General features: G+C 42.8%; 1 protein-coding gene across 1 annotated transcript in view; it reads left to right on the forward strand.

Moving 5' to 3' along the window:
* Positions 1-9,553: 9,553 nt before the first annotated feature.
* The window catches only part of RXFP1 (relaxin family peptide receptor 1), a 50,184-nt gene continuing 32,714 nt past the window's right edge, over positions 9,554-27,023 (forward strand). Inside the window, exon 1 of the mRNA XM_040971377.1 lies at positions 9,554-9,608. Within this exon, the coding sequence (XP_040827311.1) occupies positions 9,554-9,608 (55 nt within the window). The remainder of the gene's footprint in view (positions 9,609-27,023) is intronic.

The raw sequence follows: 27,023 nt of genomic DNA on the forward strand, positions 1-27,023 counted from the left end.
GAAGTCACAGGATGTGGTTCAGAACTTGCATTCTTTTATTTTTTCTCTTTTAACATGTTGGATACTCAATACCATGTCAACTAATTCCATAACGTTATAAATTATTACTGATGTAATGTCGGGGCTTTTAATTGATCGGGATGATACTCTGCCGGCTCTACCTTCAGACCAGAGATGGTCTCCCCAAGAAACCGTTGAACTTATCTGGACAATCAGATGCTGGACTCTATGCTTGGTAGATGCTTGCAATGAAAGAATCTCAACTGAATTTGAAATGTAGTAATGCAACAAGGTGGAGGAATCCACCATGGGGGGGGGGGTCTGGGGAGGGGTGGGGGGAATCCCAGTGCCTATAAAACTGTGTCACATAATGCAATGTAATTCATTTTTTTAAAAGAAAAATTAAAATTAAAATTAAATGTGTAGGGCCTGGTGCAGTGGCGCAGTGGTTAAGGTCCTCACCTTGCACGCCCGGGATCCCATATGGGCGCCGGTTCTAGTCCTGGCAGCCCCACTTGCCATCCAGCTCCCTGCCTGTGGCCTGGGAAAGCAGTCAAGGATGGCCCAAAGCCTTGGGACCCTGCACCCGCGTGGGAGACCCGGAAGAGGCTCCTGGCTTCGGATTGGCATAGCACCGGCCGTTGCGGCTCACTTGGGGAGTGAATCATCAGACGGAAGATCTTCCTCTCTGTCTCTCCTCTCTATATATCCGCCTTTCCAATAAAAATAAATCTTAAAAAAATTAAATGTATAAATATGAAAAAATAAAATAAATAAATTCCTGTGCTCATCTAATTCTTGCATTTCTGTCTTGATCGTGTATTCTTGTGATCACCTGTCAAAGATTTCATTAACTCATTCGTTATTCAGGAGAGATGACGTCATCCAGTTACAGTGACACCTGGACGAAGCGAGTACAGGTGCAGTCACAGATTTACAAACACCTGCCAATCCTGTGAGTAACCGGGTGACTGACTCATCTCCACTGCAGACGCTTGCCCTGCACTTTGAAACTAAGGAATCATTTCATGTGTCTTAATGTGCAACAAAAATAAACAATTTTTTTAAAAGAACACTAAGCAGATTTCTCACATATATATTGTATTTGCGTTGTCTCTTGATTAGCTGGCTATTCTTCTGCAGCTCCTTTTGCCAGATGCCTAAGCACGGACTTAGACGGTCACACAGTGCAGTGTTACCCTGTGCGTGGTAAGTATTCATCTCTCCATCTTCTTCCGTTTCCTCTCGCCTCTCCTGTCCATACTTTACTGCGTTGCATCTCTCCTCCTCCTGCCTGGGACACCAAACCTCGTTACATTCAATATCCCTTCTCCCTCCGTGTTTTCAGGATAGTTGTTCCAGAGTGTTCATGCTGATGTCTCATGAAAACGTTTGTCCTATGGTTTTAGAACAGAGTTCGCAGAGCTGCGATGCTGCACAAGGTCTGAGCTCTGAGCTTAGCTGTGCTGCTTTCATAAAACATGCTCCCTCCAAGCTTTCCCAACCCGACATGTCTGCATGGGGGTGCTCATTGGGAAGGAACTCTGAGTTTGAACCCTATGAACTCTATGAAAATTACTCCCCGCCCTTTCTCAGTGAGTCAGAAATGAACTGTGACAAGGCCAGACTCCAGAACTTTGGGATTTCACGAGACAAATAAAACCTTCAGTGTCTTCTCGTTAAACAGTCTGATTATTACTTGGAGTTACTCAAGCACTCAGGTCCATAGCCTGATCCTGGTTGTCGAAATAGAAAATACTTGTGAAGTTTTCTCTCCCAGCAGACGAGGCCGGGAACACCCAGAATGAAAACACTGCCCAGGCTCCTGTGTTCTCCCACAGACAAACGGAGGGTTTTGCTGTTGCTGTTCTTGTTTTCTTTGTGAAGAATATGTATCCGAGTAAAACTTTCAGAACCAGAACTAGATGCTTCCTTAACTGGGAATCAAATCTGTTCTCCGCATTATATGTAATATGTCATTTGTGCATTTCTAAGGGACCAGTGCATTTACATCAGAGACAATTGTCTTGTTTTAAAATTAACTTTGTTAAAATATTTAAAGCACACCGTTGGATTTGCTTTTTACAGACGCTTGAGGTTCCTTCAAAGAATTCATGTTACACGGAATTTAAAAACACATTTGTGTTGGTGCAAGAAATTACTGCAATCCATGCATATTCCTTTATCCCCAAGAATCCATCTACACACTCCACCAGAGGAACATGCCTGTCCTCCCAACAGCTTCCTGGTGCTGCCCTTGTAACACCGGCCTTGCCCCCCTCAGTAGACTTTCTTATATCCTCCGGCAAGCCAGGATCCGCTTTCTATAGCAGAAGAGCTTCCACTGAGCTCAGTTTCATATAAATAAAACCGTATGTAATGAATTCTTATTGACTGATTTCTTTCACTGCTAATAATGAGAATGATTTCTTCCTAGGAAACAGTAGTCCTTTCTTTTTAATCTGATTATTATTCTATTGCATAGTTATACCTCCATTTATTTGTTCACCTGTTGGACATTTAGGTTGCCTGCAACTTTAGACTACTATAAATACAGCTACTATGAATATTCATGTTAAATGTTTGTATGGCCACATGCTTGCATTACTGTTGGGTAATATCTAGGGGTAGAATGGCTTGGCTATAACAAGCTGCATGCTCAGCTTTTATAAAATATCTCAGACTGTTCTGCTATAGAGTTAGGGGTCATTTTGCATTCACACAGACGATTATAAAAAAACTTGTTGTTGTTTTGAATCCTAGGTTATATTAACATGGGCTGCTTTAGAAAATCATTCCATCAGTCCCAGTGGCCGGATAGAGGTACGTCAATGTGTACGCAACTTTAGGACCTTTTCGTATGCTTGTTGACTGTCTGACAACTCCTTTGCCTACTTTAATAAGCACGCTTGTTTCCTTGTTATTAACCACTGACATTTTTGTAAATTCTAAGTATAAGTTCTCTCTCAAATATTTCATTTTCCCCAATGTAGGCATATTTTTCGTTATATTAACTTTTTTTAGGTAAAAAATCTTAATTTTGGTTAAGTTTAATTTATCAATTTGGACAAAAGTTTATTTGCACATAAAAATTGGATTGCCCCTCATAATTTATTTAAAAGACAGCCTTTCCTCAGTGAAATTGGCATGGGAGCTTTGCCAGAAAAAAAAAACAATTAACCATATAAAATAGTTGGGGGAGAAGTCCAGAGGAAATGTAACTAAACCACAATGTGAGTTTTTCATGAAATTTTGAAACTACCTTTTATTTTGAGTCTATTATCTGGTTATCTAGTTATTGTGTTTTATTGACACATTTTTCTGTTTTTATACTATATCTCATGTTTTTAAAAGATTTTAATTATTTATTTTCATTGGAAGGTCAGGTTTACATAGAGGAGAAGAGACAGAAAGATCTTCCATCCACTGGTTCACTCCCCAACTGGCCACAGTGGTCGGAGCTGAGTTAGAAATTAGATCGAAGGAAATTGTTACCAAGTGGCTGCATACCTCTCACGACTTGTAAAGGGAAGGATTAAAGTTGGGGTTAAAGTGTGGAGATAGACATGAAGAAAATCTGAACTACTTAGCTTCATGTGCTGTGGTGTTCTGGAACCAAATTCTCATAATATCAAATAGAGATAAACAGATAATAAGAAACTATAGCCATTCATCCATGTTTGTTCATTTGGATCCAATCAAGGGAAAACCAAACCTAATTTTATAGTCTTATTCTACCATCCAATTGTTTTCAAGAGTCTATACTAACATTTTATTACTTTTAACTAGTTTTAGCCATCTTTTATGAAATGGAATCCTGGATCAACAAGATCAGAATCTTTTTTTTTTCTCAGAATTATTTTAGCTTGAGCTAGAAAACTTTACTGTCATGAGAGATAGTGATAACTGAAGAAAGAAGATATTTTTAATAACAGTTATAGTTTTTTTCCTTACAACACCTATGAAAGTCTAAAACCACCTCACAGTCAAAACATATGTGTGTATTTGTATATAGACGTACATACATGCATGATTAATACATATATTTATACATACATATGTTATATGTGTACAAACATCTGTATTTAAAGATTTATGTGTGTATATACGTATGCTGAAAGACAGAGAGAGCTGGTTCATTCTCCAAATGTCTGCAACAGCCAGGACCGAGCCAGGTTGAAGCCAGATGTCAGGATTGCCACCCCACGGGTGACAGAGAGTCAGCAGCTGGGTTCTCTGCTGCTGAATGCCCAACCGCAGTAACAGGAAGCTGGATTAGAAGCAGGGTAGCCAGGAATCGAACCAGCACCTCCATAAGGGATGCTGGGGTTGCAAGCGACAGCCTAACTCACTGAGCCACATGCCAGCCACCGGAATCTGCCTTTCAGAATGAACTCCTCAAGTGACTGCCATACAGATTAGAACTTGAAGATGCTCGAACAGCATCCACGAGGGATGGAGGATTCTTCCGACGTGGCGCCACCATGTGGCAGTAGTGCAAACAATTTACAAGTCACTTGCCGTTCTCCTTGAAGTTATTTTTTGAAAATGCTAGCTATAATTCAATATTCCCCACTATCATAAAAATTACATTAATATGTTATGATATGCTATTATCAATTTACATGATGTAAATCTCTATTAAATATAAACAATAGGAAGCATGAGGTATTTTTTACATTTCAGAACAGTGTGTCTAGGTGCAAGATTAGTGGTCATTAAACAAGTGTGGTCTGGGAGAAACAAATGGAAGACTTAGATAAGGGCACATTTAAACAGAGGGAGAATCATTAGCCGGGTGGAGCAGAGGCCACGATGCTGGGAAGTGGGAGAGGACAGGCTGACAGCAGAGGCGCATCTGCAGACCCACGGACACGGCACCCTATGTCCCGACCAAAAAAACAAAACAAAACAAAAATAAAGGAGACTATATTTTTAAAAAGGATTTAATTGATTCATTAATGACAAAGATCCCAAGAATCTTTTAGAGGAAAGTAAGCACATCACAGGCTTAGAGTTGCAGAGACTCCCACCTCCTGGCTCCCTCCCGCAGGTGCTTCTCTGCTCTGTCTTCTTTCCATGTTAGTCTGGTCACTTTTGCAAATAAAACTTCTTTGTCTGCAAAAAAAAGATAAATAAATAAATAGGTGACATTGTGAACTGAGATCTAAATTCCAGGAATCAGCTAGAAGGTCAGCAGGAACCCTTGTGGAGACAGCATCAAAGATCCAGGAGCAGGGCCAAGCTGGGTGGGCACGAGCTGGGGGGCACGAGCTGGGGGGCACAAGCTGGGTGGGCATGAGCTGGGTGGGCATGAGCTGCGTGGGCACGAGCTGGGTGGCACGAGCTGGGTGGCACGAGCTGAGTGGGCACGAGCTGGGTGGGCACGAGCTGGGTGGCACGAGCTGGGTGGGCACAAGCTGGGTGGGCACGAGGTGGGTAACACAAGCTGGGTAACATGAGCTGGGTAACATGAGCTGGGTGGGCACGAGGTGGGTAACACGAGCTGGGTAACATGAGCTGGGTGGGCACGAGGTGGGTAACACGAGCTGGGTAACATGAGCTGGGTGGGCACGAGCTGGGTGGGCACGAGGTGGGTAACACGAGCCGGGTGCCACGAGCTGGGTGGGCATGAGCTGGGCAATGTGGGACACTTCAGGTCTCAGGTGAAGTATTGCAAATACGCTCCTGAAGTGTCCTACATTGCATTTCTCCATATCAAAATAAAGTTTGGGAACATAGTTCTGCACTGTGAAAAATAAATGCCATCATTTTCAAAATTTCCTAAACATCTTTGAAAGGCATGTTTTGTCCCTCATCTAACGGGATTTTTCTGCAAAAACCAATCCTTTCAAAAGGCAGTATGATTGCCTGTCACTCTTTTCTACCTTTATATTCCACCATCTTCCTCAAATTTGTCTAGTTTAATGGTAAAGTAATGGCAGCTTTATGGTAACCACTTCATGATCCTTGTTTCCTTTCTGCGGGTGAGCAGAAACTATTCAGTCAACCATTAAGAGAACAAGGCTGTTTTCTTAATGCAAGGAAAATTAGATCTGATGGTCCTGAAGATGTCATACTTAGAGAAGAGACTTTTCATAAAATCTAAAACAATAGAACATAGCCTTGGAAAACTAGCTATTCGTAAAATTGATGGGTCGGTGCAGCGCTAGAAATTATCTGGCCTGCTTTCTGTATTTTACTGAAGTGAACTCTTTTACAGACACCCAAAGAATAAGTAACTTGTGTGGGTTCTGTTTAGTGGCAGCCAAGCATTCCGAGTGTTCCTCGCAGTCTGAAAACTGCTCGCAACATGAAGTGAATCACTAGATGTTCTGTGTGCTCACTGCATAAACCATCTGCCGTTACAATTCACGCACAGCAACAAAGCAGTCACTATGAGGGTGAACGTAAGAGGGGCACACACCCCAAGCCTGAGTTGACTCCAATCAGGCACAGAGCGCCAATGGATATGCAAAGGCCAATGGCAGGCGTGATGTGGTTAATGAACTCAGCTGTTGGTGCTGATCGGTTTAATTGGAAAGATGGGATTCTGGAGTTTGGTTCTACGTGTGTGGATTTAAAATGTGTCTTAGACCTCCAAAGGTAGTCACTTAAGTGAGTGTAAGAGTGTGGTATTTGGAAAGGAGGCCTGGCTGATGATGTGTTTACTTGTGATGTATATTTTGGAGAACATCTGTGACTGGTACAGACTGTTTAAAGCCGTGATATTTGAGAACACCAAGATAGCGAGGGCAACTGTTGCAGGCAAAAGACTTTTTGGGCTCAGCTCTGGTATGTTCCAGCCTTAAACTGTCAGGAAGAAAAGAGGGAATTAGGGCAGACTGAGCCAGTGAGGTAGTCGTAAAACCAAAAATGTGAAATATCTTCAGACGAATTAACAGAACATCACTGAGGCAGACAGGACAGCAGAATCAAGTCACTCTGGAGCCAAAGTTACCCCAAGGCTTCAGCACGATCGAGTTTTGGTATCGTCTTGCCAAGATCCAGTTTGGTGAACTGATTGTAGTGGGAGTCCAAAATGGAATTTAAGAGCAAATGGGGCATAGGTATTGAGATTGATGACTCAGGGCAATTTTTTTTTTCCAGGACTTTGCTTGAAAGGAGCGCAAAAGAATGGTGTTGTAGCCAGAATGGGATCAAGAGAAGGGTTTAGGAGTGTTCCCAGAACCTTTGTATATTAAAGGGAATGATCTATCAGAAAATAAAAAATGGAATGGATGAGAAAAAATGTCCTAGGGGAGCGCTCTTCAGTCAAACAAGAGGACAAAGCGTAAATGGAGAATCTCTGCCTGTTGGGGTCTCCCTTCTCAGCTGTGGCCCCTTGCTGCCCTTTAAGGGCATCCTCAACTCTCTCTCTCGTCTCTCTTAAACTCACAGCCACCTCTAGAAGGCCCCTGACCACCTTTCGTGATTATGTACACATAGCATTATGTGCCTTGTCCCATTCACAAAGGCCATGGGCAAGTGATCAGCCCAGGTTCTGTATCTAGGCTTGGACTTGCTAGGCAAGGCATCCCAGGGCCTTGGATGTCCACAGCATGGAATGAGGTTCTGTGTGTGAGCATTTCCTCGGTGCCGTAGCTCACTCGCTCACAGCATACTGGGCCAACGTTTGGCATTTACAACAGGAGCCCAGGTGCTAGTGGGAATAAGGCAATGGTTGCAAATGAGTAGCCCTGATAAAGGGGATGTATGAATGTTCTGATGTAATTGCTTTCATTTTCTAGATAAGAAGGGGACGAAATCATCGGTAGGGTGCACAATGGGCGGGAGTCATATGAAGGGTGTGAGAATACAGAGAAGGTGTGAAACCATCATTTAATGATGACAAGGTTAGTGGGATGTGGATGGACAGTAGTTAGACTTCAAGTTTGTGATTATAAATCTAAATTGACAACAGTTGTGATTTTTCCTCTAACTTAGTCGTGAGATTTCTGTCTGAAAAGTGGCCCTAAGTCCAGGGAGACACTCTCAAGAGACACCCAGTAGGGAAGAGGGGAGTCCGTTAGACAGGTTACATACAATGTAAAGGTGACGCCCAAATCCATGAGACAGAAGAAATCATTTCTTTACAGATCCCCAGAGAGGAAGGGCACCCAGTGGACCCATGAGATGTCTAGAGGCACAGGGGCTCTCAACAAGTGTGTGGGAAATCCTTTATTGGGGCCTGGGGTGTATCCCAAACAGGTTTCCCTTAAGCCACCCTGATTTTTGGTTCACAGCCAGTAGACAAGCATCCCATAGGATCATGCAATGACCAAGATGGGGTCCATGCGGCATATCCTGATGCTCGTGAGAAAAGTGGATTATATCTAGTCACTTAGAGTGAGGTGGTCCCTAGGAGTGGCTAAACAGGGCCAATATCCAGAGGACACCTATTAAAGAACTGGGAGGAGATACAGAATTAAAAATAATGTCCAGGATAGCTAAGCCAGGTTCCTGGAGTAAGAAAGTCCAGCTTTAATTCAAAATGAATGCCAAAACTTAAATTATGAGAGTTGAATATATCATTCCATTTAATTATATAGTTGTTCTTGAGCCATATTCCACTCCATGAATTCATGGGTAGAGAAAAATTGGACTTTTAATAAGGCTGTGCTTTCAGTGTCATAGAAGCAATCACAGTCACGACTTCTTTGAAGTGCAGGTTGTTCCATCTTTTGCAGATGGCAGCTCCTTCACATTGGTGCTGCGCTTGATTGACCTGATTCTATTCATCCTTGGACGTGTTCTTCCTTTTTGGTACAAGATGCCCCAGTATTACGTTATTCCTTGTTCTTATGTTAGAATTATCCATTCCTCCAAAAATCCAACTTGATTGGAAAGAAAATAGAATCTAGAGACAATCCAGTGCAAAGAAAGTTCATGGTTAAAGGACTATCACTGTGGCGTCACATTTATCACCACTTATGGGATGTTTTTGCGGTCAGATTAGAAGTACGCATAGACAAAAAACACACATTAATATGTACCACTCGAATTTAATATGTACAAATATTTTGGTTATATTTTTTAAATTAATATCTTGACAATAGAGAAACATATCGATCTCAGTGTCCTTGGCCGTCCATCTGTGATTCAGGAGTAGACACGCATACTGCAGTGTGTCTTCATTTCGCAGCAGGTTTTTCTGCCTGATGCAGTTACTCTAGATGAACATATGTATATACACAGTCTTTATTTATATTTCTTTTCTCCTTATTTCTGATTAGCCCGTCCCACAATTCTTGTCCACAGTCAGAAATTCTTTCTTCCACTTGCCCTGTCCCACTGTTAAAGTTTTCCATTATATCTTTTATTTCGCCGATTGAAGATTTGGTCTCCCAAATTTTTATTTGGTTCTTCTTAATTCTATCTCCTTGGTAATATGTACATTCATGTCACTCACTGGTATCTTTATTTATCTGTTTTTTTTTTTTTTTTTTGCATCTCATTCGGCTTCCTTTTGAATTCTATTATCTCATTTAGCAGGTTATCTGCAGTTCAGGACTGAATTCCAGAAGGTTATTGGGCTACTTTCAGAGGCATCATGCTACCTCGCCTCTTCGTGTCTCCCGCGGCCCCCATTGACATCTGCTTATCTGGTAAGTTCATCTCTTCTTATTTATGGAGTACATTTCATTGGACAAGAGTTTATGATTTCACTGGAATGCAGGGTATCTTTGAACTTGTTGCTTTGCCTGTGGTTCTCAGCAAGTCCAGGAGTGGAGTCTGTCTTAATCAGTGTCGGCTGAGTCTCTCAGAAACACCATGGTCTGACCTGCTGCAGGTGGCACTCCTTGCTGCCTTCAATAATTAGTATATACACTTTGTCAGCTTATTTGAAGCTAGAAGGAACAAGATAATCAAGTAGCACGAAGGTAGGATATCACATTTCCCAGCTAGCAGTGCGTTCATTGGCAGCTTTCTCTGTACGTGTGTGCATGCTCACGGGGAAGCGTCACTTCCCCCTCTGATAAGTAACCGCGCTCGCTCCAGTCAGCAGGCCTCGTCTGTGTTTATGCTAACTCCAGCCTCTCCAGTGTTTATTCCAACTTGAACTTCTCTGATTTCACTTCTGTATTCTTGTCTGGCCTAAAATTGAACGGGTTAAGCAAGCCAACACATCAGCTACACACCAAGGATTTCATTACGGTGTTAATACATCATGTGTTTTAGTTAAGAAATAGGGCCAAAATTCCTTCCCAATATATTTTACTGCCATGTTTTTTTTTTTTTAATTTTCGGGAATTTATGGACACATTAGACTCTCAGGGTCAAAATGAAAGGATCATAATTACTACCATATGATTCTCATAAACTCTCATGTTAATGTGACATTAGTACAAAGAGAACAGATTCAGAGTAGCTCATATATAAGATTCTAAGAATATGATACTTCTTTCTTCAACTTTTCTTTCACTCTTAATTTTTGAATATATTCTTAGTTCACAGTATAGTTAAATGCCTCATGCTCTACTAGAGTCCGACAAACAAAAAGTCAAGAGATCGCCTTTACTATTTCAGAAAAGTCCTTTTTCATCACTTTCATAGAAAATTAATTTGTTCACATTATTCATTATTATACAGTATCCTTAGTTAATAATTGTACTCCATCCTTTTTCAACATCGAGAATGTAACCATTTTATTCAACATGTTTGTATTTATTCTTGAAAAATGGAACTATTCAGTTTGAAAGAAGTATTTTAACTCACAGTGCCACATTTTATAGATGTAACTCAAATTCTCCATTGATATTGGAAATCCAATATATTATTGATCTATCACAAGTGAAGTAAATTGTTGTATTAAATCAGAACTGAAGAAATGAAAAACTGGGGACTGTGTGATAGTTCAATTGGTTAATCTTTCACCTGCAAGTGCCGTTATCAACCATATGGGTGCCGGTTCATGTCCCGGCTGCTCCGCTTCCCATCCAGCTCCCTGGGAAAGTGCCAGAGGAAGGATTAAAGCCTGGGGATCCTGCACCCACATAGGAGATCCAGCGGAGTCTCCTGGCTCAGCTGCAGCCGTTGCAGCCGTGTGGGGAGTGAGGCAGCAGCCGGAAGGCCTTTTCTCTTTCTCCTTCCATCTGTAAACTTGCCTTTACAATAAAAATAAATAGATCTTCAGTAAATCTTTTTTTAAAAAAAAAGAAAGAAATGAAAACTGTATTCCAGGGAACATATTTAGCCTATACGTTAAGATAACTCTGTTCCAATAGGGATCCCTGCACTGAATCCCCAGCTTCAGCTCTCAAAGTTTGAGTGACTTTGCCAGTGGATTTTGGGTAATTTCCTCACACAATACTGATCTATATACTCAATTAAAGATGCTAGGGGGCCCCATGAGAATCTCAGAATTTCCCTGCAGCTTCTTCCTCCCAAAGACACAGTATGGCACCTTCGCCTCCTGACATCAGCTCATGCCCCAGTTCACTGTCTGCACAGGGACCCCTCCGCTCTCCCTGCACCGGGGCTGGAGTGCCTCTTGGCCATTGGCTGGGACCGTCATGGTGTGGCCCCATGTGCTTCTCTTCTCTCAGGAGCTTTGATGCCTGAGGTGCCATGTCTTGCAAAGCCTTTGTTTCAGAGATGGGGTTCAGCCTGGGTTGTTCGGATATGAGGATGAATCTGATTTCCTTCTATGAAAGAAGAGCCCAGTCCACTCACTGCATTTCTGCACCATGGGCCTGACCCCTGCTCCAAATCACCCTGAAAGGGAGTAAGGAGAAAACAGCACAATTCTTGTCAGGACCCTGCAGGCTCGGAAGAGATTGGGTGACCTGTCTAGGAAAGGCACCTTGGGATTTAGGAGCCTGCACACATTAGCAGAGATGGTCCTGGAAAGCCTGGAGAGACACGGAGAAATGGGGGAGGTAGAGGATGGAGGCTGCACGTGTGCAGGTGGCCTGGCCTGGTGAGGCCATTGGAACTAGAAGGAAGAACGCCCAAAGGGCAGGCCTCATCAGTTACCCAGCGCTGCGTGTGGTGCTGTCTCATTGGAAAAGTTTGATTGTGGGGGCGTATTATGATGTGTGTTTTGTTAAAATGATTTAAATACTTGGGAGAAACACTGTTCGCTGATGCGAATTACTTGGAAAATCAAACTCATAAGCTTAGCGATAAAAAATAACATTTTTCCTAAGATTTATGAAGATTTCAGCAGAAACTGTTCCCACTCTCTGGCCAAGTGGCTTTCTGGCAGACAGGGAACTCGGACAACAAGGAGGTCACTGGAGACCAGATTACAACATGCAGAGTAAAATAATGCATGCCTCTTCAGAAAGTTCTGGGCCTCCGTGGGCAGCAGCATTTAGGTATGTGAGGGCCACAGACAGATGGTGACATGGGTCCACAGAGCTTCCTGGGATGCGGTTGGGCACTCAGGGGTTGTCCTTGCATAGACAGGATCACTTTGGGATGATTTTTCTGTAGCTCTAAGGAGCCATTAAGAAGGTAAGGAAATATCATCAATCAAGGATTTCTTTCAGTCCACGTCACAAGATTTGGTTAAACGTCACAACCGTACAGGTTTGTGGTGTCGAAGTTAGACGGAATCAGGCAGCTCAAGAATCTAACCCTACTCTGCCAAGATCATTCTCACTGTATCCACAGCTGATTGTGCCTTTGATAGATCAGCACTTATAATTTTGGAAAAATAACCAAAAAAATTTTTTTTCATAAATTAAGATCTATTTTATTCTGGTGGGTCAATAGAAAAATTAAATAATTTATTCAAAGGTTTCTTTTACTACATTCTCAAGTAAAATTCCCCTAGAGAAAGCGGCTGTATTACTCTTGGAAAAAAAAATGAAAAAATGTCATATCTGAAAAGAGCTTGAAAAACTTTAAAATCTAATATAATTTTCACAATTTATTACAATGACAGTAAAAGAAACTGGGCTTGATTTAAGGTCACAGCACAACCTCATGAACTGACATTTTACACAGAAAACCTGCTTTCTTTGTTCAGCAGATAAAATAAGGAGCAGGATTCTTAGAAAAAAATGATGGGAAATTATCTTCACACTCCAGCTGTACATGCATATTACTTATGGCTGGCATGAATTCTTGCTGAAATTTAAACAATTCTTGGAAGGAAAATGACCAAGCGAGGACATTAGAATAAAATATGCTAAAAAAAAAACCCTATGATTTATTGTTCTGATTGTGCAGAAGTTTAAATGTATACAAATGAGGAATCTTCAAAAAGTTCATAAAAGCGCATATTATAAGAAAGTGTGGATTTCAAAAAATGTAATTTCATGAGTCATTGTATCTTTCAATTCTGCTTTCATATTCATTTTTTAAAGTACCCTCCTGTAAGAGACAAGTAGAAATTGTCCTAACTTGCGTATTCCGATTCAGCGGGCCCGGGAGGAGACCCCGGATTCTGCGTATTCACTATGTGAATTGTGCTCTGTGCAAACCTGGGCTCCCAGAAGGACCAAGAAGCCCTTTGACTGTGATAATACTTGGTTGACAAGGTGAGGTTTAGGGCTGACTGTACCTCAGCTTCACTTTGATCTTTCATAAGTCTAGAGCTCCTTGGTTTCACCAGAGCTTGAAAATCTTTTGAATGGCGATGAGCTTAATGACAAAATTATTTTACTCTTGAAGAATTACAAAAACACAGATCCCCATCTAGAGAAATAGCTGTTGATCGATATTATTAATGATCTGTACCTGTTCAGTAACAGCAAATGTTGCTCAAATTTTTAAAAGACTGATCTGAGAGGCAAAAGGACAGGGAGGGAAAGAGCGACGAACAGACGTCTTCATCAGCTGGCTCACTCCCCTCGCCCCCAAAGGCCACAGTGTGCCACGTCTGAGCCAGGCCAAACCCAGGAGCTCTCCCCCATGGGCGGCAGGATCCAAGCTTAACCCACTGCAACACAATGCCAGCCCTTTTCCTTAAATAGTTCTAATAGATGAATTGAGCGACCTTGGTTTTATCATTAAAAAATTTTGCGATGCTGACTCTCTGTATATCCCAAGGCACTAACAATATCATGATGGATGCTTACCACTGATACTGCCAAATGACCAGAGAATTCTCCAAATTCACATCTGAGAAAAAAAATGCACTCAATGTTAATGATGGGCATTGATAGCCAATAATTTTTCCTCTGAATTTATCAGTCTTCCCCTGCTCCCAGAGATCTAATTATATTATATCGCTACAGCTTAGAAAACCCAGCTGATTTGGGACATTATGTGACCAATAGAAAGGGGAGAGATTAAAGATGAGGGAAAAGATGCATTCTACTGAGATAGCCAGAAATAAGCAATGAAGACCTGGCGGGGTGTTGAGCAGCAAGAAGAAGAGATTCTTGAGGCTTTGGCAGACAAAATTCTTGAGATTCTTGGGCTTAAGAAGGAAAGAAAAGTCTTGAGAAAATCGAATTGGACTGTTGAGTGGATGGTAAAATACACTAAAGGCAGAGGAAAGAAGAGCTACTGTGGACTAGGATAATGGATGAGGACTTTTTCTGAAGTTCATGAAAAATTCGTGTCATGGAATGACTGCGGAGTTCCTAAACATTTTGCCAAAATAAACCGATCTTTTCATCCCATCCTTCCACAGAATGTATGCAGGTTTGAAGATCCATGCAGGGAAGGTTAGCACAAAGCGTCCAGCCAGAAGAGCAATGCTGACTCTAAAGAGAAACAGCCTCAAGCCTGTAGTATGATTTTCAAACAGAAGAGAAAGGGTATTTTGAATTGGTGGCTAACAATAATAATTCAGATGATATTAACTTTAGTGGAGATTTTTGAAATTTTCAACAAGTGGCTTCTGTGTTGTAGGCCCCTGCTGTGTACAGGTTCATACAAACGCCTGACTTGCCCTGACGTGTCTCCCTGACGTGAGCTCGAGGATTCCACATCACAGGCAGGAAGGCACGGAGAAGTTTGCTGCATCTCTGTGGTTTTCAGTAATACTCATCATGCCCTTAATGTTTCGCATGTCTGATATTTTCAAGACTAGTATCCATTTAATTACAGCTACTATCCATGGTTAAACTGTGAACTCTGAACAAATGAAGCAGCTTCAAGATTGAAGGAAAATGTATTTATGTGTCTCTTTACAAAATAGCAACGGTTGCAAGCTTAGCATTCTGCCCTTTCAGTGTTACCATGGTACTGTGGGAATAGACAAAGACACATTGTTAACTCACTTTGCTCTCACCGCCTTTGGCGTCACGCCTCCTTCTCTCCACCTCACCCATCAAGTTCTTTGGGTACTTGTATCATTTTGTTCTAACCAGCCTTCATCACAGTCTGCCATCCACAACAGGCAACATACGAGAAAAGGTACATTAGATCCAGTCTGGTAGATGTGCACATTTCTTGAATGGAAGGAGTGTGATCCTTTTCAAGACAGTAAGTTACCGATACTTCACATGCAAGCATGAGTGTCTGTGTCAGTGATGAAATGAACCACTCACTGAGACACACTTTTTTAAATAAATAAATAAAACCCAGAGAGAAAAACAATGTGTCAAAAACAACAAATGGTCAAATAATAAAGCACAATTAAAACTTTTGGGTAAAAACCAAAGTCCTGAGTGAAGGGAATAGAAAAGGCCAAACAAAATACACCAGAGATTTTTGTAAACAAAACAAGAAGTGCATTTTTCAGGGAATCATTTCATTGAAATAATGGGATGCTCCAATGCTTGTCTTTTTTAAATAGTTCTTTGGTTCCTTTGGGAAGAAACTTTTATAATAATCGGAATTTTTCCATATTCAGTCTTTCCTCGGACAATGTAAACCCACGACATTTTAACTGAAGCACTCTCCAACGTGACCTCCAGTAATTGGTTTCGCATGTGACTCCTGCACTCTTGCGCAATGAGCAAAGACAATGCAGAGACTCGAAGGCTAACAGTGATGTCTCGTGTTTTATCTTTGCTGTCCTGATGTGTGCACACGTACACACATATGCACACATAAACTCTTCCCGGAATTACCATGGGAAAATAAGCCGAGTCATCCGAGTTCACATCCTTTGTGGGGACAGCGGCAGGTTATGCAGCCATTGCGCAAGGAACCCTCAGCGGTCCCTTCCTTCTTAGGGAACCCAAGTGTTAAAGCAAAGATCACGCCCCCACCTCAGATCAAACTGGCGCTGTAACCTCTGAGGACAACATGAAAGTAGGACAGTTCAGCTAAAACAGCAGACAGCATGTGCAGCTAGGGCGCATGAAGACTGAAGAATGAGCTGGAGAAGATTGGGTTTGAGGTGGTTCCTGGGAGAAAGCTCAGGACAGTGGTGCTACGGCGTGGCACTTTCTCTCCTATAGCAGTCGGCACTACCCTCTCCCAGCCAAAGCAATATAGGGCCCCTCCCCTGTGAAGAGCACAGGCCACAGACTTAGACCTAGGGTCAATCCCCAACTTGAATGCTATTTAAGCTCTGTGACTTGGACCAAGATGCTTAATTTTTCTAAACTAATTTCCTTCTCTGGAAACTAGACACAGAACAAATAGTATCTTCCCGCTAATTATCGATAAATGGAAACCCCTTAGCTCTAAGACTAGGCACAGAGCGTATGCCCGTTAAATATTAGCTGAAACAATCATGGTTAAAACTTAGCGTTTTGAGGCATGTTGTTTGTTCTCTCCAGCTTTCCTGTGGTTCTCAGAAGAGCTGATCACCCAGGCAACTGTGAATGGGTTGGAAGCTGCCGCCTGAACTGGGCTCCCTCACAGTAATTTTAGTAAACTCTTCAGTGTTTGAGTATGATTTGAATCCACACAGTGTGCGGCAGCCAGTCAGTCCCCATCCACCAGACGAGCAGAGGTTCTACACTTCTGTACTGTTCGATGTGTGTCTATTTGGTTAGGGAAATACAGAAAGACCTTTCCTAAGGGATTATAGGTTGAGTTCATGAAACAAGCTCAGGCAAATGACATTATCCGTGTTAGAAAGGGAGCTACAAGGAGCCGGCACGGTGGTATATCAGGCTAATCCTCCACCTCTAGTGTTAGCATCCTATCCTCTTGCCCTAATCCTGGATGCTCCACTTCTGATCCAGATCCCTGATGATGGCCTTGGAAAGCAGTGGAGGACGGCCCCATGCCTTGAGTCCCTGCATTCATGTGAGAGACCTGGATGAAATGTCAAGATGCCAGCTTTAGCCTGGCACAGCTCTTGGCCATTGTGGCCATTTAGGGGGTGAACCAGTGAACAGAAGTCTCTCGTGCTCAGTCTTCTCTTCTCTGCCCCCATCCTTCCCCCTCTTTCACTTTCTGTAACTCTGACTTTCAAGTAACAAGAAGGAGATACAAGTGGAATATAGGCGTAAGTCTACAAGTCAGAATCTCATGGCTTAGTTGGAAAAGCTGGGAAAGTTAATAGTGTTTTACATAAAGAGTTGAATAAAGCATAAAATTTAGAGAAGCCATAAAGAAGGCAATTCCTGGAATTGGGTAGTTGTCCCATTTCTCATCATACTCTCTGGTTAAGGATGTGTTTAGATATTTCCCCAAGCTTCACAGGATAGGAGATATGTTCAGACGACTTTATAAGGGAGGAAGCTTTCTTCTTTCTCTTACTATCTGAAGCTCATTAGCTGGGATACCGCGCATTAGACTAACAACAACGATGACAAAGAATGTGAGGGAGGGACAGACAAAAGAAGCATGGCTTATTGATGGCTACAGCTCACATCACACAGGAGCAGCCTCCATGGTGTTCTTCAACAGAGTCATCTGAATTTAGCTTATGATGCATCTCAGCAGAGAACAGCCCATCTGTAGAGAAGCGATGAAATAAAGGTTCCCACAAGCTGCAAGCTATTGGAAAGTAAATACGTGTGGGAAACAGGTAGAGGGAGATTTCTTATGTAGATTCATTTCAACCCTGATTTTCCATCTTTTCCTGTGGCAATAAAACTTGCCTGAAAGGAGCAACTTATGACAGTTCTCATTTCTCAGAAATTTCTTCTGGTGGATGGATGCGAACAGCCCCAGGAAGGCTCCCCTCTGCCTGCAGATTCTTGCTTGTCTCCAGCTCTAAATATTCTCCACGCTGAAGTAACACGTTTCGATCTTCCACAGCTTCTGAGAGCAGAGAAATCATGTTAATTATTTGTACCGACATAAGCACTAGGATACCAACTCTACATTTTTCTCTCAGACTATTCACCTCCCAGACTAATGAGCCCACCATAAAAGTAACCACTAACAAATAGACCCCACATAATTTTCCTGGAGAGGAGTCAGTTTTGTCACTTCAAGAGAGAGAAAAGTTTTCTAAGTTAACTCTGTAACACCAAAAAAGATAACAATTGTGATGCTAGAATTGAAATGAGCAATAGATAGCTTTTTCCAAAAAGAGCTCAGGTCCAGTAAACAGCAGCATACGCAGACCATTTGGGAATCTGGCCAAAGGGCTCCCCAAAGCCCAACAAGCCATTACAAAGAGTGGAATGATACCATCTGCAACCAAATGGTCCCAACTAGAGACCATAATATTCCGTGAAATAAGTCAGAATCAAAAAGACAACATGTCATGTATTTTCTCTGATATAAAATGGGATGCCAGCATTGCAGGCAGCAGCCTAGTCCATTATACCAGAACAGTGGCCCCTCACATCTCAAGTCCTGGTTCTGACTAATGCCTTACGGTTCCTGCTAATGATGCTCTGGGAGGCAGCAATAAGAGCTTGAGTGATTGTGCTCCTGTCTCCCTTGTGAGAGACATGAATCTACTTGCCTCCAAGCTTTGTCTTGGCTCAACCCACACCACTGTGGTTATTTGAAGGGTGAACCAACGTAAAAGAACTCTCTCTCTCTGTCTCTCTCTCTCTCTCTCTCTCTCTTCTTCTGTGTGTGTGTTGTGTGTCTGCCTCTCAACTAACTAAACTACTTATCTATGCAAAAGATCATACACAGAAAGACTATTTGTAAGGAAGAAACTGGTAGACAAGGCCAGTATTGTGGAGCAAAGGGTTCAATCACCAAAAAGTAGTAGAAGGTGATTCAAATGCTGGGCTCCTGCAATCGGAACAAGACAGCATGAAGGGACTCCAGGCTCCTGGCTCCAGCTAGCTCTGATGTGGCCATTGTAGCCTATGGGGAGGGAAACAGTGTGTGCAGTGCATGAAGGGACTCCAGGCTCCTGGCTCCAGCTAGCTCTGATGTGGCCATTGTAGCCTATGGGGAGGGAAACAGTGTGTGCAGTACATGAAAAGGTCCCTCTCTTTTCCTTCTTCTTTCCCTCCTTTTCCTTCTACCTCCCTCTCTCTCTCTCCTGTTTCCTTTCTCCCGCCTGCTCTCTCTCTCTCTCCTACCTCTGCCTTTCAAACAAATAAGTCTTTCATAAAGGAGACAGCAAGAATAGGAAAAGCAGAATGTCAAGAACTGAATCCAAGAGAAAGAATTATCTCAAATGAGAGAATGGCCACTTTATCATTGAGGACACAGCTGATATGTCAACTCTGAGTAAAGACTCAAGGACAGTGGGGTGCTGAATATCCACCTGATTGTTGTATTCAGGCGAAAGGACTGCTCTGTGTTAGACCACTCGAGCTTTCTAACTCTGTGGTATTAAGATAACCTTACACAAAATAAACAGTAAGGCTTTTGTGTTGTTGTCATTAATGTTTCGCCTGACAGCCTTAAATGGGATAACCTTACATTGCTCTCATTATTTTTCTTAAAATTTTGACTCAGCTATGGAAAGTAGTATTTTCATTTGACCATCAAAATGACTGAAGAACTGCCTACCTTTACATGCCGAACACCCTTTGGTTATCTTTCTGAAGATTCATTTTCCTTTATTTGAAGGGCAGTTACAGAGAAATGGACGTAGAGGAGGAGAGAGTTCCCACTTGTCGGTTCACTCTGCAAATGGCCACAGTGGGCTACAGCTGGGCCAGGCAGTAGCCAGGAGCCTGGAATTTCATCCAGGTCTCCCATCTGGATGGATGGGACCTAAGCACTTGGGCCATCACGTGCTGCCCTCCCAGGCACGTCAGCAAAGAGCTGGGTCAGAAGTGGAGCAGCTGGGACTCGAAGCTAAAACTAGAGTACTTGGATGCAGGCATTCACCACAGTTTTGCCTCCCCTCACCCATTGCCTATTTTTAATAAGACAAAATGTAACTTGGAATCTTGAGACTGCTTGCGTAGTCCAGGAGTACTACCTTGTCCGACGTGGTAACACCTAGGGTCATGTGGGGCTGCTGAGCACATGAAATGGGGCTAGCTCTTCCTTGCCATCTCTGTTCCTTTCTGGTCATCTGCCTCAGCAAACCAGCTGTTTTCACAGATTTTCATTTCCCTGTCCTTGTGTGAGGCATTCCGACTATTACTCTCTCAGACCTTATGCTTCAGTGTCTTCTGGACTCGCCGGGCAGTGTCTCTTCTCTACCAGTCCCCCATGTTGATCCTGCCTAGCTGTGCGCCCCAGCCTCTGTATGCTCTCAGACATCCCGTGTAACACACCCTGCTCACGAACTCACTGAGCGTTTGTTGAGATTTGGTAAAACTACACTATTCACGATCACATACGTGCAACTAAATTATGAATTACTGTGAAGTAACATGGAGTTTTTTTCCCACGAAATACAAGATTTGTAATACATCTGGATGCTCAACTACTGCTGAGCTAACTGAAAACCCTAGCTTTTAAGTGTCTTATCAAGGTTACATGCGAAAAGTGCAGTAAGTCTGGTACTGGAAGTCCCAACAGCAGACTGGTATTACCGGAACACGCCATTGTTATTTTCTAGTTTATTCTGCTTTCCAGCATGTAGAATATAAAGGTTTTTTTTTTTTTTTTTAAATCAGGCAGTCTCAGAAGAGGCATGCAAAAGCATCCACAGCAGGCACTTCGTGTTCACAGGAGAGACTGGCAGGTTGATTAGACTGGGGGAGAGAGTCTCCTATAGGGTTGGTCTATGCATAATGAGTGAGCTGAGTCATCCCCCAGGGACCTGGGCTTAGAGACTGGGCTCCTATAGGAGCTAGCCAGCAATCAAGAAATATGAAGTAAGTGGGGCTTTACTGGAACGACCAAAAGGGTGGAAGAGACAGAGAGGAAAGAGGGCTGCTCGGGGAGCACGCAGAAGCAGCAAGGTTCATTTCCAGAGCACATCCACTGCCCTGATGAACAGTGCATATTGCTTCTCTTATCCAAACAAAATGTTGAGCCAAGTAAGAGCAATATAGACAGAATGAGTGTAAAGCATGAATATCTTCCATTCCCGTAGTTTGCCAAAACGAAGACAAGGTTAATAGTGCTCAGCGGTGCACACAGTTCCCACTTACGCTCCATCAACCAATATTTACTGAGTAAGGTAAGTGCTAGGCGAATGCACTGAGGCTAAGGAGAGCCAGAAAGATGCACAGCGAGACGTGGCTCCACTTGGCACCGGGCACACCAGATAGTGGCTAATTTTCTGTGGAACGGACACAGTCGCTTCTGATCACTTTTATCTCAGGTGAGATTTTTAATACAACATTTTTTGCCATATCTATACCCATTGATGGCCATGTTTCAGATGTAAGTTTGGTATAATGTGATTCTTCAAAGTCACTTTAGGTCTAAAGCAAAATAGCTACAATTGCCTTTTGGTACGGCTTGGAGATAAGGTGTGATTGACAGCTGTGTACTAGAGATGGGTCCAGAGAATGAAAGAGGTGACAGTGCGTCTTAGCCCTGCACTGTACTTCATGTTCTTAATTTATGGTTGTGAATTATAAATGAAGCTGAAGATTTCTGCATCAGGAGCTTCTGATTGAGATTTTACCTGTCGCTCACACTGCGTCTTTTCTGGGTGTGCTATCAAAAACAAAGAAAGAAAAGGCTTTCTCTGCTGTTGAAGCGGATGCTGATAGGCTCGGCAGCATGGGCAAAAGCCCTCAAGTGCCATTATCTGGTTTCAAACTAGGAAACTGAGGAAGAACACAGCAGCCTGTTTCCTCCGAGGTGGGATGGAAGAGGGTAGGGCTTGCTCTTGACTGCAGCCCATGGACGTGTTCCTTCAGCTTTTACCCCCGCTGGTCAGTGCGCCAAGCCATCCTCCCAACAATGGCTGTATTTAGTTATCACCTAGCACGTCCCAGGATCCACACCAGACCATCATTTCTACCTTCCTGGGTGGGGCTTTTCATCTGGAGGGCTAAGGCTCCGTCAAGAGCAAGCCCTACCCACCCCTGTGGCATCGGGGCACTTGCGGCTCAGATCGGACAAAGTGTGACCCACGCCTCAGTCTCCACTACAGCCAACGGTCACAGCTTCAAAAGAATTTCACATTTCTTTTCATTTTTTAGATGAACTACTACTTGTATTTAACCGGCAGATTTTACAAAGTAAAGAGAGATACAGAAATACTTCCATCCACCAGCTCACTCCCGCAAGTGGCTGCCATAACCAGAGCTGAGCCAATCTGAAGCCAGGAGCCAGAAGCTTCTTCTGGGTCTCCCAGATGAGTGCAGGGTCCCAAGGACATGGGTCAACCTCGGCTGCTTTCCCAGGCCATCAGCAGAGAGTTGGACTGGAAGTAGAGCAGATGGGACATGAACCGGTGTCCATATGTGGTGCTGGTGCCAGAGGATGGAGGATTAGCCTACTGTGCCACTGCACTGGTGCCAGATTTCTTCAATTTCTTTGCATTCCCCCTCTCATCCCTATCTTGTTGTTCAAATTCCCAAATAGACTTTGTAAAACATTGCTATAGTAACACTTCAATTCCTGGATAGTTCATTCCACAAAGCATTTTACTAATTCTATTCTTCTACTCTCCTGTTCTAAGGGGAAGAAATTGACTTGCTTGTTTGTAACATATCTCTAGCTTAACTTCTTTCAAGTGATGCGACCTGAGCAGCTGAGCCATTCATCAGTGCTCACACACGCTCTGGTTTGTAGGGACATGGAAACAAGATGTTTTCTAGTGAGCAAGGAGCCTACGTGTTCTCTGACAGAAACTTTCCCTCCCTGCTCAGCCTTGTCTGTGTCTGGGTGTCTGGGTGTGCGGGGGTGAGGGCAGGAGTGGTGAAGTGTGCATGTAAATGAGGACATTAAGACTTTTAGAGAAGAAGGGCGGGGTATATCCTGAGTAAGAGAGAAAAAATAAAACAACAACAAAGAGGGAATGAAAAGAGAGAGAATGGGAGAGGAAGGAGGGAGGGATGCTTTTTAGCTGCTAAGATTGCAGACAGAAATAGCACACAGCCACGGTGAGCTGAGCGCCGCTCAGAACCAAGACCAGATTGTGTTTACTTTTATTAATCAGTTACTCCGAAGGAAGGAAATGACATCTGCTCCTGTTCTCCTCTGCATCTTCATAATTGGAAAATATTGTAAGTACCTACTTTTTGTATTTCTTAATGTTGGGAGGAAAAAAAGTCGCAAGTGACGATTGCTGATTAGTGCCATTTATGTCTTAAGACAAAAATGCATTTTCTGATAAAATTGTAACCTCACTTCAGAATCATTCTTTCTAGTTATTTCTGGTATTTGTAAGTGAAGCTGGAATGCCTTGTCATAGTCCACAGTTAAGCAGGACAAATATGCCGTTTAAGCCTGTGCTTTGTAACAGCCAATTTGTGTCATTGATATTACAAGGAGAGTTCACAGCACTGAGCGGGTGACGGTCCTGAGAGAAATGGTGCTCACGGAACAATGCCTGGGGAAGTCTGCGTTTGCTCCAGCTTGTGTGTGGCTATGCCTCTTCGCGGTGCCTCGTCTGTAGCTTGGGATCAGGTGGGCTTCGGCACAGAGGCACCCGGGGAACTCTGTACCCTGCAAGGTCTCGGTGTTCCTTGAAAGAAAAACCAAGAGGAAACACAAACACGCAAGGACTCATTTTGCTCTAACGACGGTGGCAGACGTCGTTTTCTGCAGGTGTGCCATGGTTTATCTCTTAGAGAGTCCTCTGTTTTTAATCCCAAGGAAAGGATTGTTGTGCATTAAATCCTATGTGAATTCTATTACGTAGAGAAAAACAGAAATGCTTTCCTGTCATAGGTAATCAGCAATGAGAAAAACCAAAGGCGATCCACAAACAGCTTCTGGATACCTTTAACATCTTCCAATTCAAGGAACGGGACGTGAGCTTTATTTAGCAAATTTAAAACTCACGAACCTGCTTATATCCCTCTTATCACTTAAAAGCTTGCAAAAGTCTTGCCGATTAAAAGATGATGTCTTCGGGAACTTGTCAGAGTAACTTTCAAACCCTTGTCTCCCCGATCTGTTGGCATACGTTGAACCAAAGGGAATGTCGTCTTGTTTTTCCTTCTTGCCTCCTTACCTTCAGACCAGCTCACCTGAATATGGACAAAGACAGTGGGGGAGATGGGGAAGCTGAGGGGGGCGGGGGCAGCAGCAAAACCAGAGAAACTGCTGAGAATCTTGGAGAAATATTCTCACGCTTGTCCATGTCTAACCTGGATTATCATTCCCACTGTAATTACCAGGGCGCAGGGTGGTGTTGGGGGCAAACTGTAAACCACCCCCAGAAATGAAAGAGCCCAAGGTTCAAACTGCGAGAGTTCTTGGCATTTGCAAGCAACTGTGCTGTAAACAAGCGACATGTTTTAACCATCCCCTACCCCATTTCAATGAAGTGAGGAGACTGAGTAAGCCAAAGGAATGCTTCCAAAACAGGCATTCTAGCATGAAGAGTTCAAGGGCATAAACTCAGTGTTCAGGGCAAGGTGAGCAGCACCCTGGCTACTGTGTCGCCATTCGTTCAGGTCAGTGGCAAGTCCTCCTAATCTGTGTTTGTTTTAGTTAATCCGAAATTATTGCATGGGTAGACTGATGATGATGATTATTTCAACTTTTCTGAATTTAAGTTCTCCTTGGATTATAAAAAGTGCCATGTGACTACTCAAGAGCTCCAAACTCCATCCTCACATGCCTTCCTCAGGAGATGAGGACATAAACGTTTGGTGCAGATTTGGGAAAGCTCCATGGTGTCCACTGGAGGAGCACTTGGATGAGATGCTTGCAGTGGCCACCCATATCCAACTCTTGTTAAACAGTCCCATTACATGAGGATTCACAGTACAGGAAGGAAACCCATAACCACACTTTGGACACATTCTTGTTGTTTGCGTCTGCTTGCTTTGTTTTTCATCCATTCTCCCTGCTCTCCTCCCCATTAGCCCACCAGGTAAGGCGGCATCAGGCAGCACAGCCTGTCTAAATGTCCCTGGCTGCTGCACTACCACACAGTAACTCTGATTTTCAACCAATGACTCACCCTCTTGGACCTTTGTTTAGAGAAATGGCATTCAAATTCCTCATTCCAGGCACCTCCTGGAGCCCAGTTATGTTCTTTTTTTCGAGAATTACCTACCTCCTTGGGTTTTCACAACAACCCTGTTTTATAACTGTAATAATGCAGGAGGAATGCAGGATCCAAAGATGTTCAACACCTTGCAAGACGTGGGTCCACAAAGCCAGGACTTGGGCACTTTCCCCAACTCTGCTCTCTCCCTTATGATCTGACATGCAGAGATGACATGTATATATAAATCAATTTTGGAAACTAAAAGCCCTTAATAGATGAACAACTAGTAGTTATACTTTTAGCTAAAATTGTTATGAACTGTAAGGTACTTTAATATGCCATAAGAATAAAAGGTTAGCAAAGCAAGAACTCTGCTCAGAAAGGACTGAGCGAGAAAGACAGAAAGCTAGAATATACCTGAAGAAGTGCTAGCTGCTAGGAATGGACGAGGAGAAGAGACATTAAGATTCGAAGATTTCCTATTATCCTTAAGCTATCTCATTCTTTTAAATTCTTGTCTATGATCTAGTTAATAGTGCTTCACCAATGTCAAGTGTTTTGATAAACAGTATGGTCACAGGAGATTTTTCCATCAGGAGCACCTGGGTGAAGCATTTATGGGACTTCTCTGTGCTATTTTTTTTTTCACTTTCTTTGAACTCTATATTATTTTAAGATTCATTCATTTATTTTTTTAAAGATGTATTTGTTTTTATTGGAAAGGCAGATGTACAGAAAGAAGGAGAGACAGAAAGAGATATTCCACCAACTGGGTCACCCAAGTAGCCCCAGCAGCCAGGGCTGGGCCAGCCCAACACAGAAGCCTGGACCTGCTTCTGGGATTCCCACACGGATGACAGGAGACCAAGCCCTTAGGCCATCTTCCATTGCTGTCCCAGGTACATTAGCAGGGAACTGAATCAGAAGTAAACAGTGAAGGCTTAGACCAGCACCTATATGTGATTCTGGCATGGCAGGTGTTGGGTTAATGCACAATGCTGGCCCCTGTGGTTATTTCATCCCTGAAGTTACAAAGGACAAGTTGTATCCCGAGTCCTCATGCCCAGAAGCTTTACTGAGGATTGATTTACACAGTGTCATTATGTAAAATAATCACTTCACTTAATATGTTACACAGGCAGGGAAGGCAGAGAAAGCCACAACCCATAGACTTGATCCACTTTAGTATTTTGCCAAGGACTGGCCCAGCTAGCAAGGTCCTCACTTTCAGACTCCCATGAATATTTTCCAGACCACCTGCTACTTGTCTCTCTGTCTTCTTGGCATTGGCTTCCTTAGAGACAGATAAGGGAAACACCAATCCCAGAGCAGACGGCTAAACAGTGTAATGCGAAGGGAACACCGACAGCTACCCGCATCCTAATATGTGAACCACAGAAATATCTAGTATTCCATGTTACATCTTCTGAGGTTGTCAACAGTTTGATATTCTTACCGTGCATTTGGAGTCATATTTATAAATAAGTTTAAGTGGAAAGAATGAATGAACACTTTCTAACACATCATCATCTACATAAAAGGAAACAGATTATCACTTTTGTAAACTAAGTAGTTTCTCAAATATAATTTCACACCTAAGCACAAACTTGTTAAAGTGTCTCAAGTTGGGTATTTTAGGATTTTTTTTTTCTTGTTGGTCTGAAAAACTGTAAGCATCTAAACTGTTTAGTTCTAATGCTCCTGGGTGTGGTTGCTTTACATTTTCCCATTAGTAAGAACCTCCCATGAACCAGGAACCATG

This window comes from Ochotona curzoniae, unplaced genomic scaffold, assembly GCF_017591425.1.
Source record: "Ochotona curzoniae isolate NIBS_2020 unplaced genomic scaffold, NIBS_Ocur_1.0 contig_21, whole genome shotgun sequence".
In the NCBI taxonomy this organism is placed as follows: Eukaryota; Metazoa; Chordata; class Mammalia; order Lagomorpha; family Ochotonidae; genus Ochotona; species Ochotona curzoniae.